Here is a 23,512-nt window from a genome sequence, read left to right on the forward strand (position 1 = left end):
GGACTCTACAAACGGGTGGATGGGTGATTTTCAGATTTCACCCCTGAATCCTCCGTCTTCCTCCAGCTCCAGTGTCCTCCGGCACTTTTCAACACGACCTGTATTACGGTCCTTCTCCCCAGCTGCCATTTCACCATCTGGTTTCCTGACTGCCTGTGGAGCCTTACGGGGCAGAGAGCACTGACTGGGGCGGCATGTATGATGGTAGGAGTCTGAATATGTAACGACACTGGCTCTGGCCGTGAGCCAAGGGGTGGGGTGAGGAGAGGTTACACATTCCCACGGCTCCTTTTCACTTCCTCTAGAATTAGGGATGGCCCAACCATAAACCATAAAATGACAGCAGCCCTTTCCTTACAACCACAGCATCTTCTTTCTGATTGTTTGGTTTTTATTTAGTCATGCAGGCAAGAGTTAACTGTCCTGTAAGGCCTGCACAGGAAACATTTTAAAAGCCCCTAAGCCTGTACAAATACCTCTCGTACTCCTTAAATAGCCTCACGTTGATCATGTAATTGCTCCCATACCCCTAGCTCTCCTTGCGTTCTCAATCAGGTCTCTTGAAATCGTAAGCACCACCTGTCATCACTGTATCCCGCAACAGTCACCCTCTCTCACCAGCAGGTCGGCATCTGCATCCCTGCCCCAGCCCAGGACATGTTTGTTCACTCCTCCCCTCACCCGACTTCTCCGCAGTTCCTCACACAGCTGCCTGAGCCCGCTTTCCTGACGCTCTGCTTTCTCCCTTTGGGCGTCTCCTGACCATCCTTTGCTAAATCTCCTGTCTCTGCCTGTCCATTTAAATACTAGGAACGGTCAGGATTCCAGCCTTGTTCCTCTAACCCACCCAAGCCCAGTCCGTTGTTTGTTTGTTTTTTTTTTTTGAATCAATGTCCATTGGGTAAATTACCCTCTCTATGTTGATGATTCCCAAATCTGTATCTCTAGCCCTGCTCTCTTTCCTGAAATCTAGAATCAGAGGATACCCATCTAGGTATCCTACAAGAACTTCAAATCCTACACGTCAGTATTTAACTCATCTGCCCAGTTTCAGTAAGTGCTATCACCACACACATCAACTCATCTCGGTGGAAAGTTATGACATAACCAGGCAGTAAAGTTACCTTACCTCTGTAAACCCATCTTTAAGAGGAGTAATTGGTGTACCGGTCATCTGTCCTGGAAGAGAAATTTTCTTTCCTTCTTCAAATGGGCGTGTAGGTATTCGATGCAAATAACCATATCCAATGCCACATCCTAGGCTGAGAAAATAATTTTTTCTTTGAAGTTATTGTTATCAATCACAGCTTATGTTTCTTTAAGGTTTTGAAACAAAAAAACACATCTCCATTCTTTTAAATACTATCTCTTATCAGAGGTCTCATCTGACCACCCTTTATGAAAAGCACGCTTCCCTCTACCACAGAAACTAACTTTACTCTCCTTTATTTCCCTTCAAGTATTTATCTCTATCCAGCACACTGTATATTTATTTTCTGTCTCCCCCAGTAAAATGTTAAAGGGGCAGAGACCTTGTTATGTTTACTGTCTTAACGGTTCCTGGAACATGGCAGACACTTACTGATTATTTGCTGAATGAATGACATAGTCTTTCTATTCAAGAGCTCCAAACACTCGTGCATGCTAATGACATTCACACATCCCATAGGTCTACTTTAGAACCAACACACATCAATCCAAATGAATCCAGATTTCTTCTAATTCAGCACCCTAAGGCTGCCAGTGACATTTTTCTAACTAGATACAATCACAGTGCTTCTTTCCAATCCACTGATTCCCCCAATTCTTGCTTCCCTTTTCCCTTTGGAGAACTCCTCCCCAGTCACTGTGCAATGCTGGTGGGACCGTCGTCAATCAGCGCCTGTCCTGCCCCAAATTAGGCGTGTCTCATGACCAGAGCCAGGCCAATCTACCCATCTTGCTCAGGACCGCAAACCTTAGGAGTGACAGAAAAAACAAATGGCTATATCCCTTCACTAGAATACGGATGAAACTGCCAACTAGTTCTTCCTTTCTAAGGCCCTATTTAAGACTTTTCACAACTAGGTTTAAACTTATGTTTCCATCACAGTTGCTTATACTTTCCCAAGTACTTGTTCTGAGTAGGACATGTACAGATACCTCTGTGCCTATCCCATTAAGACATCTATTATTTCCATGGCTACTACCACCACCACCAAAAGCTGAGAAAGCAGTTTCTTATCTGAATCTGATTCCATAACAGTGCTTCACATTACAAAACTACTTGTTTCCTCACTTTGTCTCCCTTATACCATCAAGCTGCAATTTTTACTCAACTGGATCTCAGACTGATTTCGAAGAAAGAAAGATGAAATATACCGATCAATAAAAGCCTTTCAGAGGTAGATGCATTTAAAAACATTTAAAATGCATTTAAAATTTACTTATCAATCAAAAGAACTAAGTGGTGGTAGAGAAGGCACTTGAGGCAAGAGGGAGGCCCTCCAAAAATTTAAAGACAGCCGAAGAATGAAGCTAAGAAAAATTCTGTGCTGTAGTGAATGCAACATGGTCAGCCTCTGAGGAAGGAATGAAAACCAGAGACACACATATACCAAATGGTGGCAGACTGAGGAAGGAGGTGTATATGGGCCTGTCCTAAAGCTGATCAACAGCACAAAACCATGTCAAAAGGAGAAATGTCTTCTACAGAAAAAGAGAAACTGCTAGTCTAGAAAAGAAGGGTGCCAAGAACAAGCATGTAGCAGTATTTAGTCAGCATAACTAAAAATAAACAAACTAGTAATGTTTTTTGTTGTTGAACTTCATCTAGAATCTCTTGCTTAGGACACGATTTCATGCACACCAAGCAAGGTGGAGGTAGTAATGGGATCTAAGAATTCTAACTGGAGAGGAGGCATTTTTCTATCATAAACTGAAAATCCACCATTTATAAATACAGAAGTTTATTTGCAAATTTAGTTTATATGATACAGTCCCTCTAGAATGAAATCATTTTGGAATACCTTGAGAAGACCACCTTTTTGACAAACCTGGACATTGGAACACCGTAACTTGATCAAGTATGGGCCCCAGACAGGCCAGATTCTCTGTTCCATTTTCTTAAATTGCAGTAAGTCAGCATTCTGGTGGCGGAATACATTCAGCTGGAGAATCTCAGGTTTGTGGGTTAGGGTACTGTGAGCAAATGGAGGCCTTCTCTGTCTGCATCAACTAAGGTCATCCTTTACCTGGCAAGTACTACAACTTTTACAAAACACTGGAAGAAGTTGCCAAATCCTAGCCTTTCTTATAAATCTAGCTTATGCTCAACAACTCCTCAAATTTAAAAAGGTTCTTAGAACTTTCGAAATAATGAAAAATTTGTACAATTTAAACAATAAAAGACCTACAGATATAATATTAAGTAGGAATGCTGTGCTTTGACTTTTTGAAATTAGGAAACTGACTTGAAGAAAAGTCCCAGAAAACTGATTTTATAAAATTTGCTTTTCTGTTTGGCTTGACCCTCTTCTAAACTGCTTTTTGCTGTTTCAATTTTGTCTACATTTTAGTGGAAATTGGTCTGTTCATTTCTGAAAGCCAACAGTTTCCTTCAAGTGCTAAGAAATTTTCCCAGCAGCTAGAGAAAGTTACACTGTATTGTCCCACTGCTGAGGAGAGACCTGGGAAAATAAAACTGAAAACTATTTTACTAAAATAACAAAATGAAAAAGTTGGTTTGTGCTTCAGTTCAGTTCAGTTGCTCAGTCGTGTCCGACTCTTTGCGACCCCATGAATTGCAGCACACCAGGCCTCCCTGTCCATCACCAACTCCTGGAGTTTACTTAAACTCATGTCCATCGAGTCGGTGATGCCATTCAGCCATCTCATCCTCTGTCGTCCCCTTCTCCTCCTGCCCCCAATCCCTCCCAGTCTTTTCCAATGAGTCAACTCTTCGCATGAGGTGGCCAAAGTACTGGAGTTTCAGCTTCAGCATCATTCCTTCCAAAGAACACCCAGGACTGATCTCCTTTAGGATGGACTGGTTGGATCGCCTTGCAGTCCAAGGGACTCTCAGGAGTCTTCTCTAACACCACAGTTCAAAAGCATCAATTCTTCGGCGCTCAGCTTTCTTCACAGTCCAACTCTCACATCCATACATGTCCACTGGGAAAACCATAGCCTTGACTAGATGGACCTTTGTTGGCAAAGTAATGTCTCTGCTTTTGAAGATGCTATCTAGGTTGGTCATAACTTTCCTTTCAAGGAGTAAGCATCTTTTAATTTCATGGCTGCAATCACCATCTGCAGTGATTTTGGAGCCCAAAAAAATAAAATCTGACACTGTTTCCACCGTTTCCCCATCTGTTTCCCATGAAATGATGGGATTAGATGCCATGATCTTCGTTTTCTGAATGTTGAGCTTTAAGCCAACTTTTTCACTCTCCGCTTTCGCTTTCATCAAGAGGCTCTTTAGTTCTTTGTCACTTTCTTCCATAAGGGTGGTGTCATCTGCATATCTGAGGTTATTGATATTTCTCCCGGCAATCTTGATTCCAGCTTGTGCTTCTTCCAGTCCAGCATTTCTCATGATGTACTCTGCATATAAGGTAAATAAGCAGGGTGACAATACACAGCCTTGACGAACTCCTTTTCCTATTTGGAGCCAGTCTGTTGTTCCATGTCCAGTTCTAACTGTTGCTTCCTGACCTGCATATAGGTTTCTCAAGAGGCAGGTCAGGTGGTCTGGTATTCCCATCTCTTTCAGAATTTTCCACAGTTTATTGTGATCCGCACAGTCAAAGGCTTTGGCATAGTCAATAAAGCAGAAATAGATCTTTTTCTGGAATTCTGTTGCTTTTTCCATGATCCAGTGGATGTTGGCAATTTGATCTCTGGTTCCTCTGCCTTTTCTAAAACCAGCTTGAGCATCTGGAAGTTCACGGTTCATGTATTGCTGAAGCCTGGCTTGGAGAATTTTGAGCATTACTTTACTAGTGTGTGAGATGAGTGCAATTGTACGGTAGTTTGAGCATTCTCTGGCATTGCCTTTCTTTGGGATTGGAGTGAACACTGACCTTTTCCAGTCCTGTGGCCACTGCTGAGTTTTCCAAATTTGCTCACATGCTGAGTGTAGTACTTTCACAGCATCATCTTTCAGGATTTGAAATAGCTCAACTGGATTCCATCACCTCCACTAGCTTTGTTCATAGTGATGCTTTCTAAGGCCCACTTGACTTCACATTCTAATATGTCTGGCTCTAGGTGAGTGATCACACCATCATGATTATCTGGGTTGTGAGATCTTTTTTGTACAGTTCTTCTGTGTATTATTGCCACCTCTTCTTAATATCTTCTTCTTCTGTTAGGTCCATACCATTTCTGTCCTTTATGGAGCCCATCTTTGCATGAAATGTCCCCTTGGCATCTCTAATTTTCTTGAAGAGATCTCTAGTCTTTCCTATTCTGTGCTTATGAGTTAAAAAAAAAAAAAGGACTAGAGTTTGTGTACCATGCTCACTAAATTGTGGTTGGCTCTTTCCTTTTCTCGAGAAGTTTTACTATAAACCAGTAACTTATTTCAAACTAAAAACAATGCTTACAACATATCTGACTGGTAAATTTAAGCAGTTGTAACTTAGTCTAAAAAAAGTGACCTTACCTGCCTTCTCCACCCCATGCAGAATTTGGTGTAATAATCACTTCTCGACAGTTATCAGTGTCTGTATTATACACATAAAGTTTCAATGGTTTTGCTTCATGTGTTTCAATAAGGCTGAACAGATCTTCAGACTGCAAAAGCATTACAGAAGAAAAATGTTTTTGTTCCTGAATTTTTGAATAAGTAGGTCTCAAATAGTAGATATCAAACCTAGTTAATATTTAAAACAAACAAACACACACTTAAAAGAACAACAACAACAAAACACACACAAAAACCAGATCCTGGGCCCCGCCCCTAGGCATAAAAAGCATTTCTTAAATCAGTATTATTAATGCCTACCTATACAACGCAAGGCCTCATGTTCAGTTCTGTAAGACCTAGTCAGTAATTGAGTAAAAGTTTTCCACACCCAAATTCAACATATTCTGCTTTCTTCCTATTATTAAGAGCTGGTTATCTGGGCACCTTTTTTTCCTGTCATTTGTAATTGAGTAATACATATTTCCATTAGCTAACAGACAAGGAAAAGGATCCAACTAATAGAACTAAGCCAATTTTGCTACCTTAGAAAAAGAGAAAATGAAATCAATAATCAAAATGAGGATTTAATTTAATCTTGAGGTACAAGAGACATCTTCCATATTTCTGTTTAACACCCTGGAGCATAAGCTATCTTGATTAGCAAAGACCTAAATTTCAACTCTGAATGTAAAATATGCAAATATACTTGAATTTATACATTAATGAGAAAATGTTAAATTATTTTTAGTATTAATAAACAAATTAATTACCTCATTCATGACTGTATCTGCTCCAATGATATAATCACTGTGAGGTCTAAGACCAGCCAGTGCTGCAGGAGAATTTGATTCCACTTCCTAGGATGAAGTGGAATAAAACCTGTTGTTATTGTTTAGTCACTAGGTCTTGTTCAACTCTTTTATGACCCCATGGACTGTAGCCGGACAGGCTCCTTTGTCCATGAGATTTGCTAGGCATGAATACTGGAGTGGGTTGCCATTTCCTCTTCCAGGGGATCTCCCTGACCCAGGGACCGAACCCATGTCCCCAGCATTGGCAGGAGGGTTCTTTATTGCTGAGCCACTAGCGAAACTTCCCCATTAAATTACTGTATATAAAATAATCTTCCAAACTGTATAGTTCAGTCCTTCATTAGAGTAATTTAAACTCTATATTTGTCTTATTAGAGACAATGTCAGATCAGAAGCTATAGGATACACCTATTTAAATCTCCCAAACATAAAAAAACCCAACAATATTTTTATAAATATTTAAAATATTTCTGCAGCTATTTGCTTTAATTTAACTTCTTCTAATGGATAAATCATTAGAAAAAAATTTTAGGCATTATATTTGCTTTTCTTTCTCAAGCTGTTTTTCTTTTTTATTAAGACATATTTTAAAAGCAATTTTGATTTTCAGAAACTAAAAGTAGCCTAATAATAATAATAGCCCTACAGTCTCCCAAATTGGAAACAACCACTATTAAAACACCTTTCTACACTGTTTCTTAAACTGCTAACAGCTCACAGTTGATACATACCAACACATGCCAAACGTTTTCATTTGCCCCATCAAAGCTGCAGAAACGAATGCTGACTCCCAACAAGCCCTGGCCACCCCACATGTTACTTGGTGTAACTGAGGTCTCTCGCAGCTCCAGTGTTTTACTACTGTAGATAAGCATCTTCACAGGTTTTTCAACATTTGCTTTCAGTAGATCTTTAAGAGTATCATTGTCTTTATTCTGTAAACATAGAAATTTTTCTTAATAAATAAAAATCTAATGCTAATTAGCTTAAGCATACAATGGCCCTATTGGAGAAATAATAACTAATGTAAATAAAATATTCAATAAGTAGAGGTTTCATTAACACTCAAATATTCCTCAAAGTAAAAGAATGTCAAGAAATTAGGAACTTATGTTAGTGTAACCGAGTAGGACTCTACAGGGCCTCTGGACAGGCCTTCCTCCATATCCTCTGCTGTAGCTCCTCTCTCAAGTACCCAGATTATAGGATCTCATGCATATTTCCTAAGTTTTTCAGATGCTAAAAACTACCACCAAAAGCAAGAAACAATGACTTGAAGATTATAAGCAGGTAGCCACAGACCTTCAACCACCAACCAATCAGGGAACTGTGCATGAGTTGACCACAACCCTGGGATACCCCTCCCTCACCTTGACTTCAAAAATGCTTTGCTGAAACCCTTCAGGGAGTCTGGGTTTTTCTGAGCAGGAACCACCAGTTTTCCTTGCTTGGTCCTGGAATAAACCTTTCTTTGCTGTACACTCTTAACATTTCGGTGTTGTTTGGCCTCACTGTGTGTCAGGCACACAAACTTGTGTTCAGTAACATTAGCAACAGCTTCTGACTTTTTTCTAATAGAATTATGGAATTTGCAGCCCAGCATTATTTGAAATGATCCAGGGCTTCAACGATAAAAAACTCTAAATACTCCACAAGAAGACATATTACTAACAGAGTTGGAGTGACTGATTTTAAAATCTAAAACATTGCTGGAGTTAAAGTTTAATTTTGGACTTTACTCCTCACATATACACTTAGTACAAACTGGTAGGAAATAGTATGTTAAATATTTCACTATGTAAATGAATAAAGGCCATTGTGTAAGAGATGTCAGTAAGTAATGAACAAAAACTTAGACTGTTGTGAAAAACCTACCAAACAGAATCTACTGTCATAAGAATCTACTGAAATTATAATACAGTTTCCTTCCTATTGGACTTTCCTACATGTAAACTAAAGCAACTTTTAAAACTGGTTTTAAGTCTGCACTTTTGGAACACATCTCTGTCTAGTTTTATAACACTATTTCTATATGAGGGGACTGAGTGACAAGAAAATTGGCAAGTTATTTGAGAATGAGTCTTTACTAAATCATTTGTCAATAACCTACAAAAGTCTGACATTTTTGAAAAAGCAACAAAATCACATCTTTCTGCTTAAAAAATAAATAAATAGAAGTCTCCAGTGTCTTTCTTCCTCCCCCTAAACTAATCACTGGAGTGTGAGGTGTAGTATTCTATCAATATATTTGACATTCTCACCTTTACTAACACATGGTTATTTTATTGATATCATACTCTATGTACTGTTTGTAACTAATGAATAAATAAATATCCATCTCAGATAATCTGAAAAACTCTATTTTCAAAAGATGACAAAATATCATAGGTGAAACTACAAAAAGCTGAACTTACTAATCTTGAACCATTAATAGAAACAATAAAATCAAAGAATGGCTCCAGTCCAGCTCTATGTCCTGGGGAATTTTCTTGTACCTGTGAAAACAAAAATGAAAAATGCAAAGCTTAATTATGAATTAAAAGCTAAAGTTTAATATCTATCACTTCAGTTAAAACAGATTAATCTCATTTAAGAGAAAATATAGGTACTCAGTAGTTTTCTCATTTCTCTTATCTTCCAGATAATGTCTCTGCAGCTCCCTAAATTCTACTCATTCTTTAAACTCATCTCATGTATGAGGTTTTCCCTCTGGTTCTATTTCACATACTTTCCACTTTTTAGGGGGTGGGAGGAGACAATGCTCCCAGCATTTAGCACACGACATAGCAGACAGTTAATCATCACAACCAAGTGGCAAATTCAAATTAATTTATTCTATTTATCGCATGACTACTACTAGCAAGGTACCATTTGGTTACAAAACTAATGTAGGAACACAGCTACTGTTAGGAAAACATTTATCTGCTGAGCAACAGGCAAGAAGAAGGGGAGACAGAGGACACACGGACCTCTAATAACTGTAATACGAAAGCCAACAGGTTGAGAGTCACACGCACAAAGTTCTAAGGGAGAGGTTAAATCTGAGTGAAGAAGTTTCCTAGGGAAAAAAATGACATTTGAATTGTGCTTTAAAAGGAGGGTAGAACTAAGGAAGGATAAGGGGGATGAGAAAAAACACCTGAAAGCTGAAAGAACAATATGAGTAAAAACCCAAAAGAATGAAAAATGAGGATACTGTAGCTAGCTGGAGACAACAAGGTGGGAGGGGACAGAAATGAACTATGTGCAACATTCTGTGCGAATCAGCAGTTTTCAGGCTTTCATCAGATTCTTAAAGGGTGTCTCCATGACCCAAATAAAGTGTTAAAACAATGGATTTTTGCAATTCTTTTATTTTACAGGTGAAGAAATCATTTTAGGACTTGCCTATGGACGGAGGAGCCTGGTAGGTTGCAGTCCATGCGGTCGCAAAGAGTCGGACACGACTAAGCGACTTCACTTTCCCTTTTCACTTTCATGCATTGGAGAAGGAAATGGCAACCCACTCCAGTGTTCTTGCCTGGAGAATCCCAGGGGGAGCCTGGTGGGCTGCCGTCTATGGGGTCGCACAGGGTCGGACATGACTGAAGCGACTTAGCAGCAGCAGCAGCAGCATGGTCTCAAAGTAGGGAAATGGTAGGGATGAAATTCAAAAGTTTATCTTATTAACCATTAGTCCAGTAAGAAGGATGGAAAGAGAGAATGGAACTAGACTTACAGAGGATTTTACTTGGAAGATTAAGATTTACCTAGCTTCTCAACAACTCAAATGTTTAGCATCTCAAATTTGAAATGCATTAAAATAAACTATTAAACTTCCTAAATCCGCAATAACACAAATATCAGGAGCTAGTAATGGCAGTGATATGACAAAAGAGCAAAAACTTAATAGAAACAATTTTGCATTTCCTCTAAAATATTTTCAAAATGTTTTAAGAATTTTTATTCTGCTTGATGTTACTAAATACTGTCAAAACTATCCCATGAAGAGAGTTTGCATTGATATTTGTAGGCTGATCCTCTGTAATAGCCCAGTTTTAATAATCAATTCTGAGGCTAATGCAAATAAAAGATTCACATCCATCCACACACAAATCTGCAGCTATTCACACAGTAACAAATCATATGAATACTTTCAAAACAGAACCCAAGTTGTTCCCAGAATATGTTCTTCTAATACCAGACTTCACAAATGAGACTTAATCTTGAACTGATGATACATTCATTATTTTTGAATTAATACTACCTTTTATTCATTTAAAGCCAAATTATACTATTATTGCCTCCAAAGAAGTAAAAACTAGATTTTCTTCATTTGTCATAGTAAGGAATAGTTATAAAAATGGCTCAATGTTTAACTTACTAAAACTGATCTTGCTTTAAGTAAAATTTCCTGCAAATGTGGGACTAAAACCATTTTTGTAAATTAAACAAGTTAAATATCAAAAAGATTTATTATTTAAAGGTGTTGGTTCTAATAATCAGTACATACCTGCTAATTTTCTTTATACCCTTTTCTTAAATGGGGCTTATTTTATATTCCATATTTTATCAAGCAAAATGTCTAGAACCCAAAATGGCACACAGATTTCTCCTTAAATGGCAACTCAAAAAGGGAAAGGGTGGCTGCCTAGAGCTGCTATAAGAACCGAGAGGTTGAGTCACAGCTAGCTGGCAAAAGGTCACGATCCTCTAGGTGTAAAATGCCTGTCTGTTAGGTTCCTATCATTTAGGTGTGAAATGCCTGAGGTGTGAAAAGAAGATAGCTACTGTAGACCCTAGAAGGCCCCTCAGAGAGGAATTTCTCATGTAATAGGGTCCACATCTAATCAAATAATTCTCTGATTCAGAGTGTTTCCAAATTACCACTTTTTTTTTTTTTTTAAAGAAACCAAGTAGTCCGTTGATCAATTTCAGACTTCTCCGCTGAGGCTGCCAACAGTTTACCTTTACCAATACCTTTGTAATGTCATCAGCCTAGAAAGGTGATCCCACACACTGATTCTTATCGTGCCACCCTCTAAGTATCAAGTTTTACCACTATCTGTTTGAAACAGAAAGTCTCCAATACCATTAGGATTATTCTTCCCCAGAATTCAAAAGATTCAATAGCTAAATTTGGATTCTAACATAAATAAACCAAGATAATCCTTTCCCTAGTTTTCATTTTCATCTACGACAAACATCAATCTGTTTCTAATGGACCCTGAAATTAATTTCTTTCCTAAATTTATTTACATTGTTAGTACAACTCTGGCAATGAGGTATTTTACTTAACTATGGCTAGGAAGCCAGCAGAGGGAGCCCTAGAAAATGCTCTCTTTGACCCTGTTTAAAGCAGAACTTCCTACATTTTATAGCATGGAAAATAAACTCTACAACACCGCAAATTAAACATCCACACAGGCAAGTTTCTCTGGCAATATTATCCACTGATGAGACTCTTTCAGGCATCTAATCTCTCAAGCATTAGATTATCACTCCACTACCTTGTCCCCTGTGAGAGATCTCTTGACTGTTGATTCATCGCCAGCTTCCTGAACCATCTTAATTACAAAAGAAAAAAAAAAAGAAAAAATACATATACCTGGCTCCATGGGCTAAATATCATGGGCCAAATATCATGCAAGTTTAAGATGGATAAATTAAATCTGAAAGTTTAATAATTAAGATTTTACATGACTTTGAAAAAATGTACAGTGAAAAGATAAAAGAGTTTTAGAACAAAAACCCTCTTGATTTTGAGTCATGGTTTGCCTACTTAATAGCTTTTTGAGCTGGGAAAAGTTTACCATCCTGGGTCTCAATTTCCTCATTTGCAAGGAAGAGAGAACAACATCTACTTTGGAAGAATAATGTAGAGATTGCATGAGTTTAACTTCATGAAATGCCTAGTGAAGTCTCTGACATATGATAAGAGTCATACAAATCTTAAGTTCAACTTTCTATCTCCACAAACTACCACCTGAGGGCAAATTTTTTTAAGCTATTAATTCCTGGACACTGCATTATTTTTCTGGCTATGTACTAATTCTCTCACTCCTTAAAAAAAAAATAAAAAGAGGAAAAGACACAGAACATTAGTTAGCTAAGAGGAGACAAATCATTTTCTTAATGTTGTCTCTCAAAACTCAAATCCGTATGGATAGCAGATCTAAACATAAAAGGTAAAACAAAGAAGCTTTTAGAGAAAAACAAGAGAACATCTTTTGGATCATCAAGTATGAAGACTTCTTAAACCAAACACAAAAAGCTAACCATAATTTTTTTTTAAACTTGACAAACTTTACTGAAACTATGAACTTCTGCTCATCAAAGACACAATTAAGAGAGTGAAAAGATATGCTACGTATTCAACAAAGGAATTGCATTTAGAACAAATCCCAAACTACTACAAATCAAAAAGGAAGAGTGAAACCACAATAAGACACCACATCACGTTCACAAAAACTGCTAAAGTAAAAAGACAGTAACAAGGATTGGTAAGGACGTAGGGAAACTAGAATCCTCACACACTGATGGTAGAAATGTAAAATGGTGCAGCCTCTGTGGAAAAGTTTTGCAGATCCTCAAAATGTTAAACACAGACTTATTGCGTGACCTAGCATTTTCATTTCTACGTATATAACCAGGAGAAATAAACATGTCTGTGTAAAAACCTGCACACAAATTTCATATCTGTGCTATTCATAATAGCCAGAAAGTGACAATAAGCCAAATGTCCTTCAACTGATGAATGAATAAACTAAATGTGGTACTTACAGAATGGAATATGATTTGGCAATAAAAAGAAATTAAGTATTAACACATGCTAAGACATGAGTGAACCCTGAAAACACTGCGCTAAGTGAAAGAAGCTAGTCACAAAGATTATATAATATGTAATTCCATTTATAAGAAATGTCCAGGATAGGCAAATCCACAGAAAGGAGATTACTAGTGACCAGGGGATGGGAGCAGGGGGAACAGAGAGCAGCTGCTAATGGGTATGTAGTTTCTTTCTGGGGTGATAAAAAGGTCCTGAATGAAGATACTAATGATGGTTGCACAACTCTGTGAATATACTAAACAACCACTGTACTGTAAAGTTTAAAACATGATTTTAATGGTATGTAAATTATAAGCTCAATAAATCTGTTTAAAAAAGAAGACAGACAACTTAAAGAAATGGAGAAAAGGTTTTAGCAGATACTAAACAAAAGAACAATGGACTGGTTCAAAATTGGGAAAGGAGTACATCAAGGCTGTATATTGTTACCCTGCTTATTTAACTTACATGCAAAGCACATCATGCAAAATGCCCGGCCAGATTAATCACAACCTGGAATCAAGACAGCCAGGAGAAGTAACAACTTCAGATATGCAGATGATACCACTTTAATGGCAGAAAGTGAAGAGGGAACTCTCACCTCTTTATGAAGGTGAAAGAGAGTGAAAAAGCTGGCTTAAAACTCAACATTCAAAAAACGAAGATCACAGCATCTGGTCCTATCACTTCATGGCAAACAGGTGGGGAGAATGTGGAAACAGTGTCAGATTTCATTTTCTTGGGCTCAAAATCACCGCAGATGGTGACGGCAGCCATGAAATTAAAAGACGCTTGCTCCTTGGAAGAAAAGCTATGGCCAACCCAGACAGCATATTAAAAAGCAGAGACATTACATTGCCAACAAAGGTCCGATGACTCAAGGCTATGGTTTTTCCGGTAGTCATGTATGGATGTGAGAGTTGGACTATAAAGAAAGCTGAGCGCCGAAGAATTGATGCTTATGAACTGTGGTGTTGGAGAAGACTCATGAAGAGTCCCTTGGACTGCAAGGAGATCCAACCAGTCCATCTTAAAGGAAATCAGTCCTGAGTATTCATTGGAAGCACTGATGTTGAAGCTGAAACTCCAATACTTTGGCCACCTAATGCGAAGAACTGACTAATTTGAAAAGACCTTGATGCTGGGAGGGATTGCAGGCAGGAGGAGAAGGGGACAACAGAGGATGAGATGGTTGGATGGCATCACCGACTCAATGGACATGACTTTGAGTAAACTCCGGGAGTTGGTGATGGACAGGGAGGCCTGGCGTGCTGCAGTCCATGGGGTCGCAAAGAGTAGGACGTGACTGAGCGACTAAACTGAACTGAAGGGTGTGACCAGAAAGGGAAAGAATGCTGGTTACACGAGTGTGTTGTTTCTGAAAAATTCATCAGGCAGTACACTTACGTATAAAAAGTCTTAAGATATGGTCCTTCTATCCAAAAAGTAGAAATGAAATCACAATCTTAAGAACATACACCTAACACCTCACCTACAAGGGACACAGTTTGAAAGCCAGCAATTAAGTCTAAAAGGACTGAGCCCAATGTAAAGGCCACAAAGTAACTTGCTCTAACACTCATTCTTTTTAACGACATAAAAAGAAACACTTCTCCATAAGCACTCTAGAAAAAACAGCTACAATACGCAACATGGCATTTGCTACACATTTTATACTCTTCCAAGAAGCAAAAGGTGAGTTTATGACAGAAACTGCATAGTGAAGGGGCAGCCATCTCTACTACATAAAAATAAATTAGCACCAGTGATTGGAAGCTGGATTCTGAATCACCAACTATACATAAATAATCCCTAATGTGGATTCACTCAATCACTACAGGCAGTTTCAGTGGATTCTGAGATCGATTTAGTGAATCATGACAGAACTGACAAATGTCAAAATAGAGAAGTACCAAAAACTCAGCCTTAGTAAGGGTCACCCCAGGAAGAGTCTGTACCCATTAAACAGCCGCTCCTCGTCACCCCAGACCCTGGTAACCACTATCCTAGTTCCTGTTTCTATGGATTTGCCTATTCCGGACATCTCATATAAAATCATTCAACATGTGATCTTTGTGATTGACTTCTTTGTGTACAGACCTAATCGTTCCACACTGGGTTGATTTCCAGTGAGGTATTCATCTCTTTACTTTGCACTTCCATCTAAAGGATACAGAACTAATACCTTAAAGCAAGGAAAGGAAACCACACACTACTTTCTGAACACAGGATACCACCAGACGAGCTGTTTTATAAGCTTATATGCAAAGATATCCAAGCTTCTGGCTGGTATACAGGAGATGTGGGTTCGATCCCTGCATCAGAAAGATACCCTGGAAGAGGGCATGGCAACCCCCACTCCAGTATTCTTGCCTGGAGAATTCCACGGCCAAAGGAGCCTGGTGGGCTGCAGTCCATGGGGTTGCAAGGAGTCAGACACGACTCAAGTGACTGAGCACCCATGCACGCGCTCACAATTGTGTGGTAAATAATTTTGAAACAGACTAGAAGAGTTCAAGGCTCACCTGTTAAAACATTTCTTCTCACATGCTCTACCAAAATAACTCAAAAGATATTGCTCTCCTGATTCTGACCCTATAACTTGTAACATATAGAGCAATTAGAAATAAAATTCGGATAACTAAATGAAGTAAAAACCCATCACTATATAATAGCTTTCTAGAATAGATCTGTAGGTTAGAAAAACGATATTAAAAGAAATCAGTCTGCTGCAAAAGAAACTAAAACTCTGACAACATGCCACCTCCTTTTATACTCTTCAAATATCAACTCAGGTACTTGTTTCTTAGGGAAAGAAAACTTGCTTTGTGACCTCAGGCAATAATCTCTCCTGTTCCTTTTCTTTAGCTGTACAGTGAGGAGGCTGACTAGATAGTTTTTAAGATCTAATGACTCAGCAAGAAAGAAGTCTCTTGCTAAGCTATCTACTGATTCTATAGTGTAGATCAAACTCAACAAGATCGTTTTAATCATATAGACTTTTAGTCATTTTAGTTCACGTGTTCAGTAACAAAAATGGCAAAGCAATGAAAAGAACACTGGCACTCATCTGTCTTTTAACATACAGATATAAAATTTCCTCTAGAACGAGGATCTTCAAAAATTAAGCACATTTATAAAAGAATGGGTCAGATCTGATCCAAAACTTAGAACAGCATTAAAGTACATGGTTAGGTACACGGACAAAAGTAGCTGCTGAGTGACTAAGTGGAAATACTATTTAAAATGTTTACAAGTTTAAAGTATTGTCACTACAGTAGTGGTTCTCAATGGGTGACAAAATACTGTAAATGCTCATAAAGGCACCAGCTAACATTTATTGAGTTTTTAATCACATTCCAGACCCTATGTTAAGTGCTTTACATGGAATATGCCATTTAATCTTCAAATTAACCAATGAGGTGGTGGATGGCACAGTTTTAATAAACAATGTGCTCAATGTTTTTCCAAAGTATTTTCATATACACTATTTGATGTGGTTTTTAGTTTTTTAAAAAAGGCATTACTACTGGAGGAGGCATTCCTACTCTCCCCACTTTTCAGATAAAAAGAACAAAGCTCAAAGAAGTTCAAGGATTTGTCCAAGGAAAAACAATGAATTGGTGGAATGACACTAGAATCTAGTGATTCGTGAGGGTGGTTTCCAATGGTCGGTTAGGATAGTTTCTCAATGTATCCATCCATGTCCACAAGGTTCCTTGTTGCCGAAAATGTGCTTAAATGCCTTCTCACTAGTGCTTAAAAAAAACAAACACACAAGCAAAACCCAAAGAACCCCAGCACCATTCTCTTCATGCTGTAGTAAATTTATATGCAATGTCAAAAGGAAGTACAGTCTCCCAAAGTAAGTCCTTTAGCTTTGCATATATTGTGGAGAAAAAAATGATCTTACTTGATAATCTACAGCTCGCAAGGCAAGCTACAGTCAGATTCTAAAGCACATGTCAAATCTTTATGGATATTTTCTACTTAGATTGCTACCTGATATTTTACTAGTGTTATCAAGCAATATAATTAACCATTTTGGTAGAATATTAAAGCCAACAAAATGAATATACTGATGTTAGTGGTTTTTCTAAGTTCAATTCTTATGAAAACTTCACGGTAATTATTTAAAAGCCCTGTCAATATTTGACCCAGAAAGCCACTAAAGCCAGTTCTGTGTACTTTACTACTTAATGTCCAGAGCCAGAAACCATAATCACCCACCAAGAACAGGTCTCTCCAAACGAGGATCCTTAAGTCCATATGTAAGAATACTCTTCATCATAAAAAATATATAAGGGTATACAAACAACATGACGGTATTAATTTGTTTGAGGCTTTTTAATATTGGAAAAAGTTTATGTTCAATGATACTGACAACTCCTAAAAGTGTCCTAAGGTTCACCTACACTGTATTTCTTATAATGAACAAAACACTCCTGTGTGCCTGTGCTCAGTCACTCAGTTGTGTCTGACTCTCTGTGGCCCCATAAACTGCAGCCCGCCAGGCTCCTCTGGCCATGGAATTTCCCAGGCAGGAATACTGGAGTGGGCTGCCATTTCCTTCTTCAGAGGATCTTCCTGACCCAGGGATCGAACCAGCATCTCTTATGTCAGGTTCCTTACCACTAGCGTCACCAAAGCTTAAGTAAAACATTCAGGGAGGAGCCAAGATGGCAGAGGAGTAGGACGGGGAGAACACTTTCTCCCCCACAAATTCATCAAAAGAGCATTTAAACGTCGAGTAAATTCCACAAAACAACTCCTGAATGCCGGCAGAGGACATCAGGCACCCAGAAAAGCAACCCAACTCTTCGAAAGGAGATAGGAAAAAATATAAAAGTCAAGTAAAACATTCGTAATAAATGAAGTATTCTGATTCTACATTTGAAAGCAAAATATGTTTATGAAACAATTCATAGCCTTTTACTAGCAGAGGTCAATTTTGGGAGCAGGTTAAAATCTTTAAATGGTGCTTATAAAACTTTTTTCATTATAAGATCATATTTGGAAAATATCAAATAACCCACTGTTTTCTTTTTGCACCCATTGTTTTCAGAGTGAGTGAAAAGAGAAGGGGCTAATAGTGAGATTTTTATGTTTTTCAAATGGGGGTATGAGTTAAAAAAGTTAAATACCGTGTTAGAATAAAAAAAATTATGACTATGAAATAATGGGATTTCATTTTCTCAAAATAAGAATGAAGTTGAAATCTTGCAGGATGTAATGTAGATTACTTAGGTACCATTAAGAAAGAGCACATCTATATAACAGTAGATATGGTCTTGGTATTGTTTTCTATAGAAATAATTTCACTTACTGTCCCTTTATCCTCTAAGGAGAATACCTAATACTGCCCAGTATCCAGCAAATGGCTCAGAAGATAGAGGCCTGTTATTACACTAGAGCCGCAATTCATCTCAATGGCCTTTCCTTCAAAACTTCCATCATCTCAAAATCTCTCTCGGAGGAAATTATAAGGAATAGTGAACATGACATTTTCCATGTCCCCATACTGTTGTGAACATCGGCTCCAGAATGTCCTCAGATATCCCCCATTTCAAAGAGTATGAAGTGCAGAGTAGAATTAATTTGAATATTTTAATTTAGAAACATCTTACAAGGGGCACCCATAAGGCAACTCCAAAAATTCTGAAAATGGCCTTGACGGTTTCACTTGATAACAGAAAATCTAGGCAAGAATTCTCTATTAAATACAGTTACTTCAACTGTAGTAACTTCTAACAAGGCTGAGAAGTCCTGGCTAACATTTCTCCTGCTTTATGTTAGGATTAGAGAATGGGAATAAAAGTGGTATGCATGGTGAACACAGAATCAGACCCAATCCATATGGAAATCCAAAATATAATGTTATTTTTCTTTTCTTTTTCTTTTGGGCTTACCACGCGGCTTATGGAGTCTGCCAGGAAATTTCCTATAACGGTGTTTTTAAAAGGAAGCTTCTCACCAAATTTTAAAATCTTATACTGGTAGTCCACTTTAAAAAATAATTTTTATAACTATATTTTTAAAAAATATATAAATATTTCAGTCACTGTGAACATGTTGGGAAAATAAAAGAATAAAAATGTTGCCATCCACCAATTATCCTTTTAATATCCTGGCTTTTTAGCTTTCCATTTTCCTGGGCACTTGAATGTATATGCACATACACATACATGAAGGCACATCTATGAACCCACAGTGTTTTGAAACATAGTTTTCACTGAATGCATAGCATTCCAATTTGCAGTTAGGCCCGAATTTATTTAACAGTTCCTCAGCTGTTGGATAAGTTGTAAAGCTAACATCCTATGATAACTTTTGGCCGTACTGTAATATACTTAAATATGTTAAATTACTCAAAATCTTTGTGAAACATGGCTAAGGGGCAATGTTAGTCACAGGAAAAAAAAAAAGGATGGGAAAAAATTTTAACAGTAGTTACCTTTAGATGGTAAGATTACAGGTAATTGAGGTTCTTTGTTAAACTTTTTGAACTTATCCAAATGATTTCTAATACACATGCTGATAATCAGAAAACAATGTAGCAATTTACTAAAATGGAGACCAATGTTTATATAACTAGACATTAGAATTCACTAATATGGGGAAATACAATTCAGTGAAGATAAAAGGTAGCATTTAAGGTTGTAGATAAATACCTGTAACAACAAAAGACTAGAAAAACTAAGTGTCTAACACCAGGGGGTGGTGCTTAACCAAACTATATTACAACAGATTCACTAAGGAGCTAAGAGAAAGTGAGAAGCCAATCTCTGTGTGCTGCTACAGAAAGACAGAGACGATGCTCTTCCACATTAAGAAGACCAGGATGTTTAACAGTATGTATCATGTGATTCTAACAGTTATAAAAGAAAACAGAGTTAAAAGTTGGGGATGGGGTGTTGATTGTTTTACATGCATAAAGCACTTTTGAAAGGATACATAAACTGTATCGGTCACTTCTAGGTTAAGTATGGAGAGTTGGGTATGTAATACGATCACAACATGAAAATGTGCATTAATACATAAAAGATAAAAAGTAAATTATTCATAGCAGAAAATCTGGAATCACTTCAAAGTTGTCTCCTAAGTACTTTTTTAAAGCAGAATCTAACAACAGATCTAGAAAAATAATGGAAAAAACAGAAAGTTCAACCTATGAATTGTAGGAATACAATTTAAAAATAACATAATAACTAGCAATGGATATGTGTGCACTATAAACTGGTATTTCAAAACACTTACACAAGTTTTTATCACTAGCAAGGAAACAGCCAAAGAATTACTAAAGAAAACTAGCTTTTAATTAAACCATTCTAGAACTTATTAAACATGGGTGATTTTATTCCATGATTATCCTGTCATATTTACTCTGGTTTACAAGCTCACTAATCCAGAGACAGAATATACAACCACAATTTAGGCAATAACAAATGGAAATAAGATTTTTATATGTTGAGATTTAACATAGTACTTTCCTCCTCTAAAAACAAAGATAAAGAAACCAATTACAGAATGGGGCAGAGTGGGTTAGGAACTCTGAAACATTTAAAAAAATTCTAAAGTAGATGACCATTACTATTTTTAAAGCTCCCTCTAATAAAACTCAAATGAAAGAAGAATTACTTCATCTTTTGCAACATTTATGCTCCAGATGTGGACTGGAAACTAAGGTTGTCCTTACTAATTCTAAAAACCATATTTATAGATTAATAATATCTGCAGTACTGAATACGAATGCTGATTTACTGAGGTGCACCTATGTAAAAAAAAAGAAGAAAAAAAAAATACTCCAACTTGTTTAACATCCCACAGTCATTAACAGAAGTCACCGAACTGGAATCCTTTTGATGTGTACAGCTTTCATACAGACTTTTAGATTCCTTAATACTGTGCTTTACCTAGAACACGTTATCATAAAAATATCATGAATCCCCAAAGATTCACGGCCACAATCAGCTCGTAATACTGGATAACAAACCCCACAGCAGAGAGCTGGGAATCAAACCAGAGAATACAAAGAAAAATACTGCCACTAACTTTCACTTCACATCTGGGATCTGACAATTCTCCTTCCATTTCCCCCATCAGTGTGGCACCTGGGGATTGGCTTAGCTAAAGGGAACAGGAAGGTATTATGATTTATATATAGATTCCCCTTATTTTCTGGGAAAATTATCCTTTCCACACACCCAGAGTGTGGCTTCAAGAGGAATTTTTAGCAGAATGGAGGGACAACTAGCTGTGATAATCCTGAAGATCAGAGAGGTGACCGATCACAGCCCCATTAAGCAGATGTCTGGTAATTTAGTTTAAGAGATGTTCTCTCACCTGAAACATGGGACCCAAGGCAGAAGATGAGCGCAGCAATAGGAAGTGCACTTTCCCACTTTCAGTAAAAACGCTCTTGTGAGAAGCTGAGGAGCTAGTATCTATTTACACTCTATTATGTCCTGAAATAGCACCATGGATCGGGGCCACTTTGTTAACAGTCCATCATGTTATCACTCACGCAGGTGTCACAGCACACAACCAACACTGCCACTTCCTTGAGGAAAGGACTTCCAATTCCTTGAGGAAAGGATCAGCTCTGTACAACCCAGGCTGTTCATAGCTGGGCCTGAGCAAACGCCTTTCGAAATACTGTTTCTCTGCATCCTGGTGACTGCACTTGCTTTCCTTTACTTACCTGGATTTTTTTAAGTTCCTTTCCATTACCTTTTACACTGTGGATCTAAATCTTAAAATCCACTGAGCAGCCTTAGGAAAAAGGAGAACGGAAGTTGCCCCCGCCAGGAAATGTGGAAAAGGAGGGTTGGGAAGGTCAACAGCGGCACAGGAGACAGAGAAATCCAGTGAAATTCAAGTAGGTTTAAGTCCGTTAAACCTACTTCTAGGCAATTCGTTTCGTTGCCTAACTGGCTTTTCCGGACATCCAGGCAGCGCCGAAGTGAATTAACTCGAGCCGTCTCAGCCCCCGCCTCTAGTCTGCGGGTTCCAGGTTTCCTTTTCTTGGAAAATTCAAATGCTACCTTCACCATCACCTCTTTTGCAGACTTTGCTCCTCCCACCCCCTCCCCGAGCCTTCCCTAACTTTGAGAGCTAAAATAAAGGGGAGGGGGCTGAGAAGGCCGCGAAGAGAAAAAGGAGTCAGGGTTGCCCTCTCGCCTGGGCCACCCCGGCCAAGTCGCCTGCTGCCTCCTCGGTTTCTAGCCCGTCCTCCCAAAGCGGCGGACCCCGGGCGCTCCAGGGAGGCAGGATACGAGCGGCCTCCCGGGCCGGCCTTGTCCAACGATGCGCCCTAGACCGCCGCTCCTTCGCGGGGTCGGGCCTGGCTGCCCCGGGAAGAAGTCCGTCGGGGCCTCCGCCTCCCCGCGGCCGGGCCCCGCCTCCCGCCCGCGGCCCCCGGGCCGCTGTCGAAGCCCTTACCCGCAGGACGTGGTAGCCTTCTGTGCCCCCGCCTGGGATCTCGACGCTCTGCGAGGAGCCCATGGCGGCGGGCGATCAGTGTGATCGGGCTGGGTTCCGCGCTGCTCCCCGCCCCCCGCGCGCCGTCCGCTCCGCTCCTCCGCGTAGCACTTGGGACGTGGCACTCACTGCCTCCGGAGAGCCGGGCCGCACTGCCCGCTGGGAGATGGTCACCGCGGCAGCCAGGGCCGCTGCGACGCCGCAGACAGCGCCACCTGCCGCGAGTCACCGGGAGGGGTCTGAGGCGCCACGCGGGCCAGGAAGGAGGGAAGCCTGGAGCGGAGGGCGGGGTGAGGCCTACTTATGCTCGCGAGAGAGCAGAAATACGGTTCATCCGGCCTTGGTACCTTGCTACGGGTCCCTTGGCTTGACAAGATTCATCTAGACGCGTTCCCGCTGTTCCTGAAGAACGGTTGCTCGACTGTAGCTCCCCCTGGTGGCCAGAGGCCGGAAAGGGGCTCCTGCTGAAAAGAATAGCTGCTGCTACTGCTAAGTCACTTCAGTCATGTCCGACTGTGTGTGACCCCATAGACAGCAGCCCACCAGGCTCCCCCGTCCCTGGGATTCTCCAGGCAAGAATACTGGAGTGGGTTGCCATTTCCTTCTCCAATGCATGAAAGTGAAAAGTGAAAGTGAAGTCGCTCAGTCGTATCCGACTCTTAGCGACCCCATGGACTGCAGCCTACCAGGCTCCTACGTCCATGGGATTTTCCAGGCAAGAGTACTGGAATGGGTTGCTAT

General features: G+C 39.2%; 1 protein-coding gene across 2 annotated transcripts in view; it reads right to left on the bottom strand.

The window, feature by feature from the left end:
• The window catches only part of GORASP2 (golgi reassembly stacking protein 2), a 32,981-nt gene extending 10,021 nt beyond the window's left edge, over positions 1-22,960 (bottom strand). The window contains exons 1-6 of one of the 2 annotated variants that reach the window (XM_005202326.5): positions 22,195-22,815; positions 8,898-8,978; positions 7,215-7,418; positions 6,442-6,528; positions 5,648-5,778; positions 1,130-1,262 (exon numbers count right to left, since the gene is read on the bottom strand). In XM_005202326.5, coding sequence (XP_005202383.1) covers positions 1,130-1,262; positions 5,648-5,778; positions 6,442-6,528; positions 7,215-7,418; positions 8,898-8,978; positions 22,195-22,344 — 786 coding nt within the window. In that variant the 5' untranslated portion in view covers positions 22,345-22,815. 2 annotated transcript variants of the gene reach the window in all.
• Positions 22,961-23,512: the final 552 nt, after the last annotated feature.

This window comes from Bos taurus, chromosome 2 (genome assembly GCF_002263795.3).
Source record: "Bos taurus isolate L1 Dominette 01449 registration number 42190680 breed Hereford chromosome 2, ARS-UCD2.0, whole genome shotgun sequence".
In the NCBI taxonomy this organism is placed as follows: Eukaryota; Metazoa; Chordata; class Mammalia; order Artiodactyla; family Bovidae; genus Bos; species Bos taurus.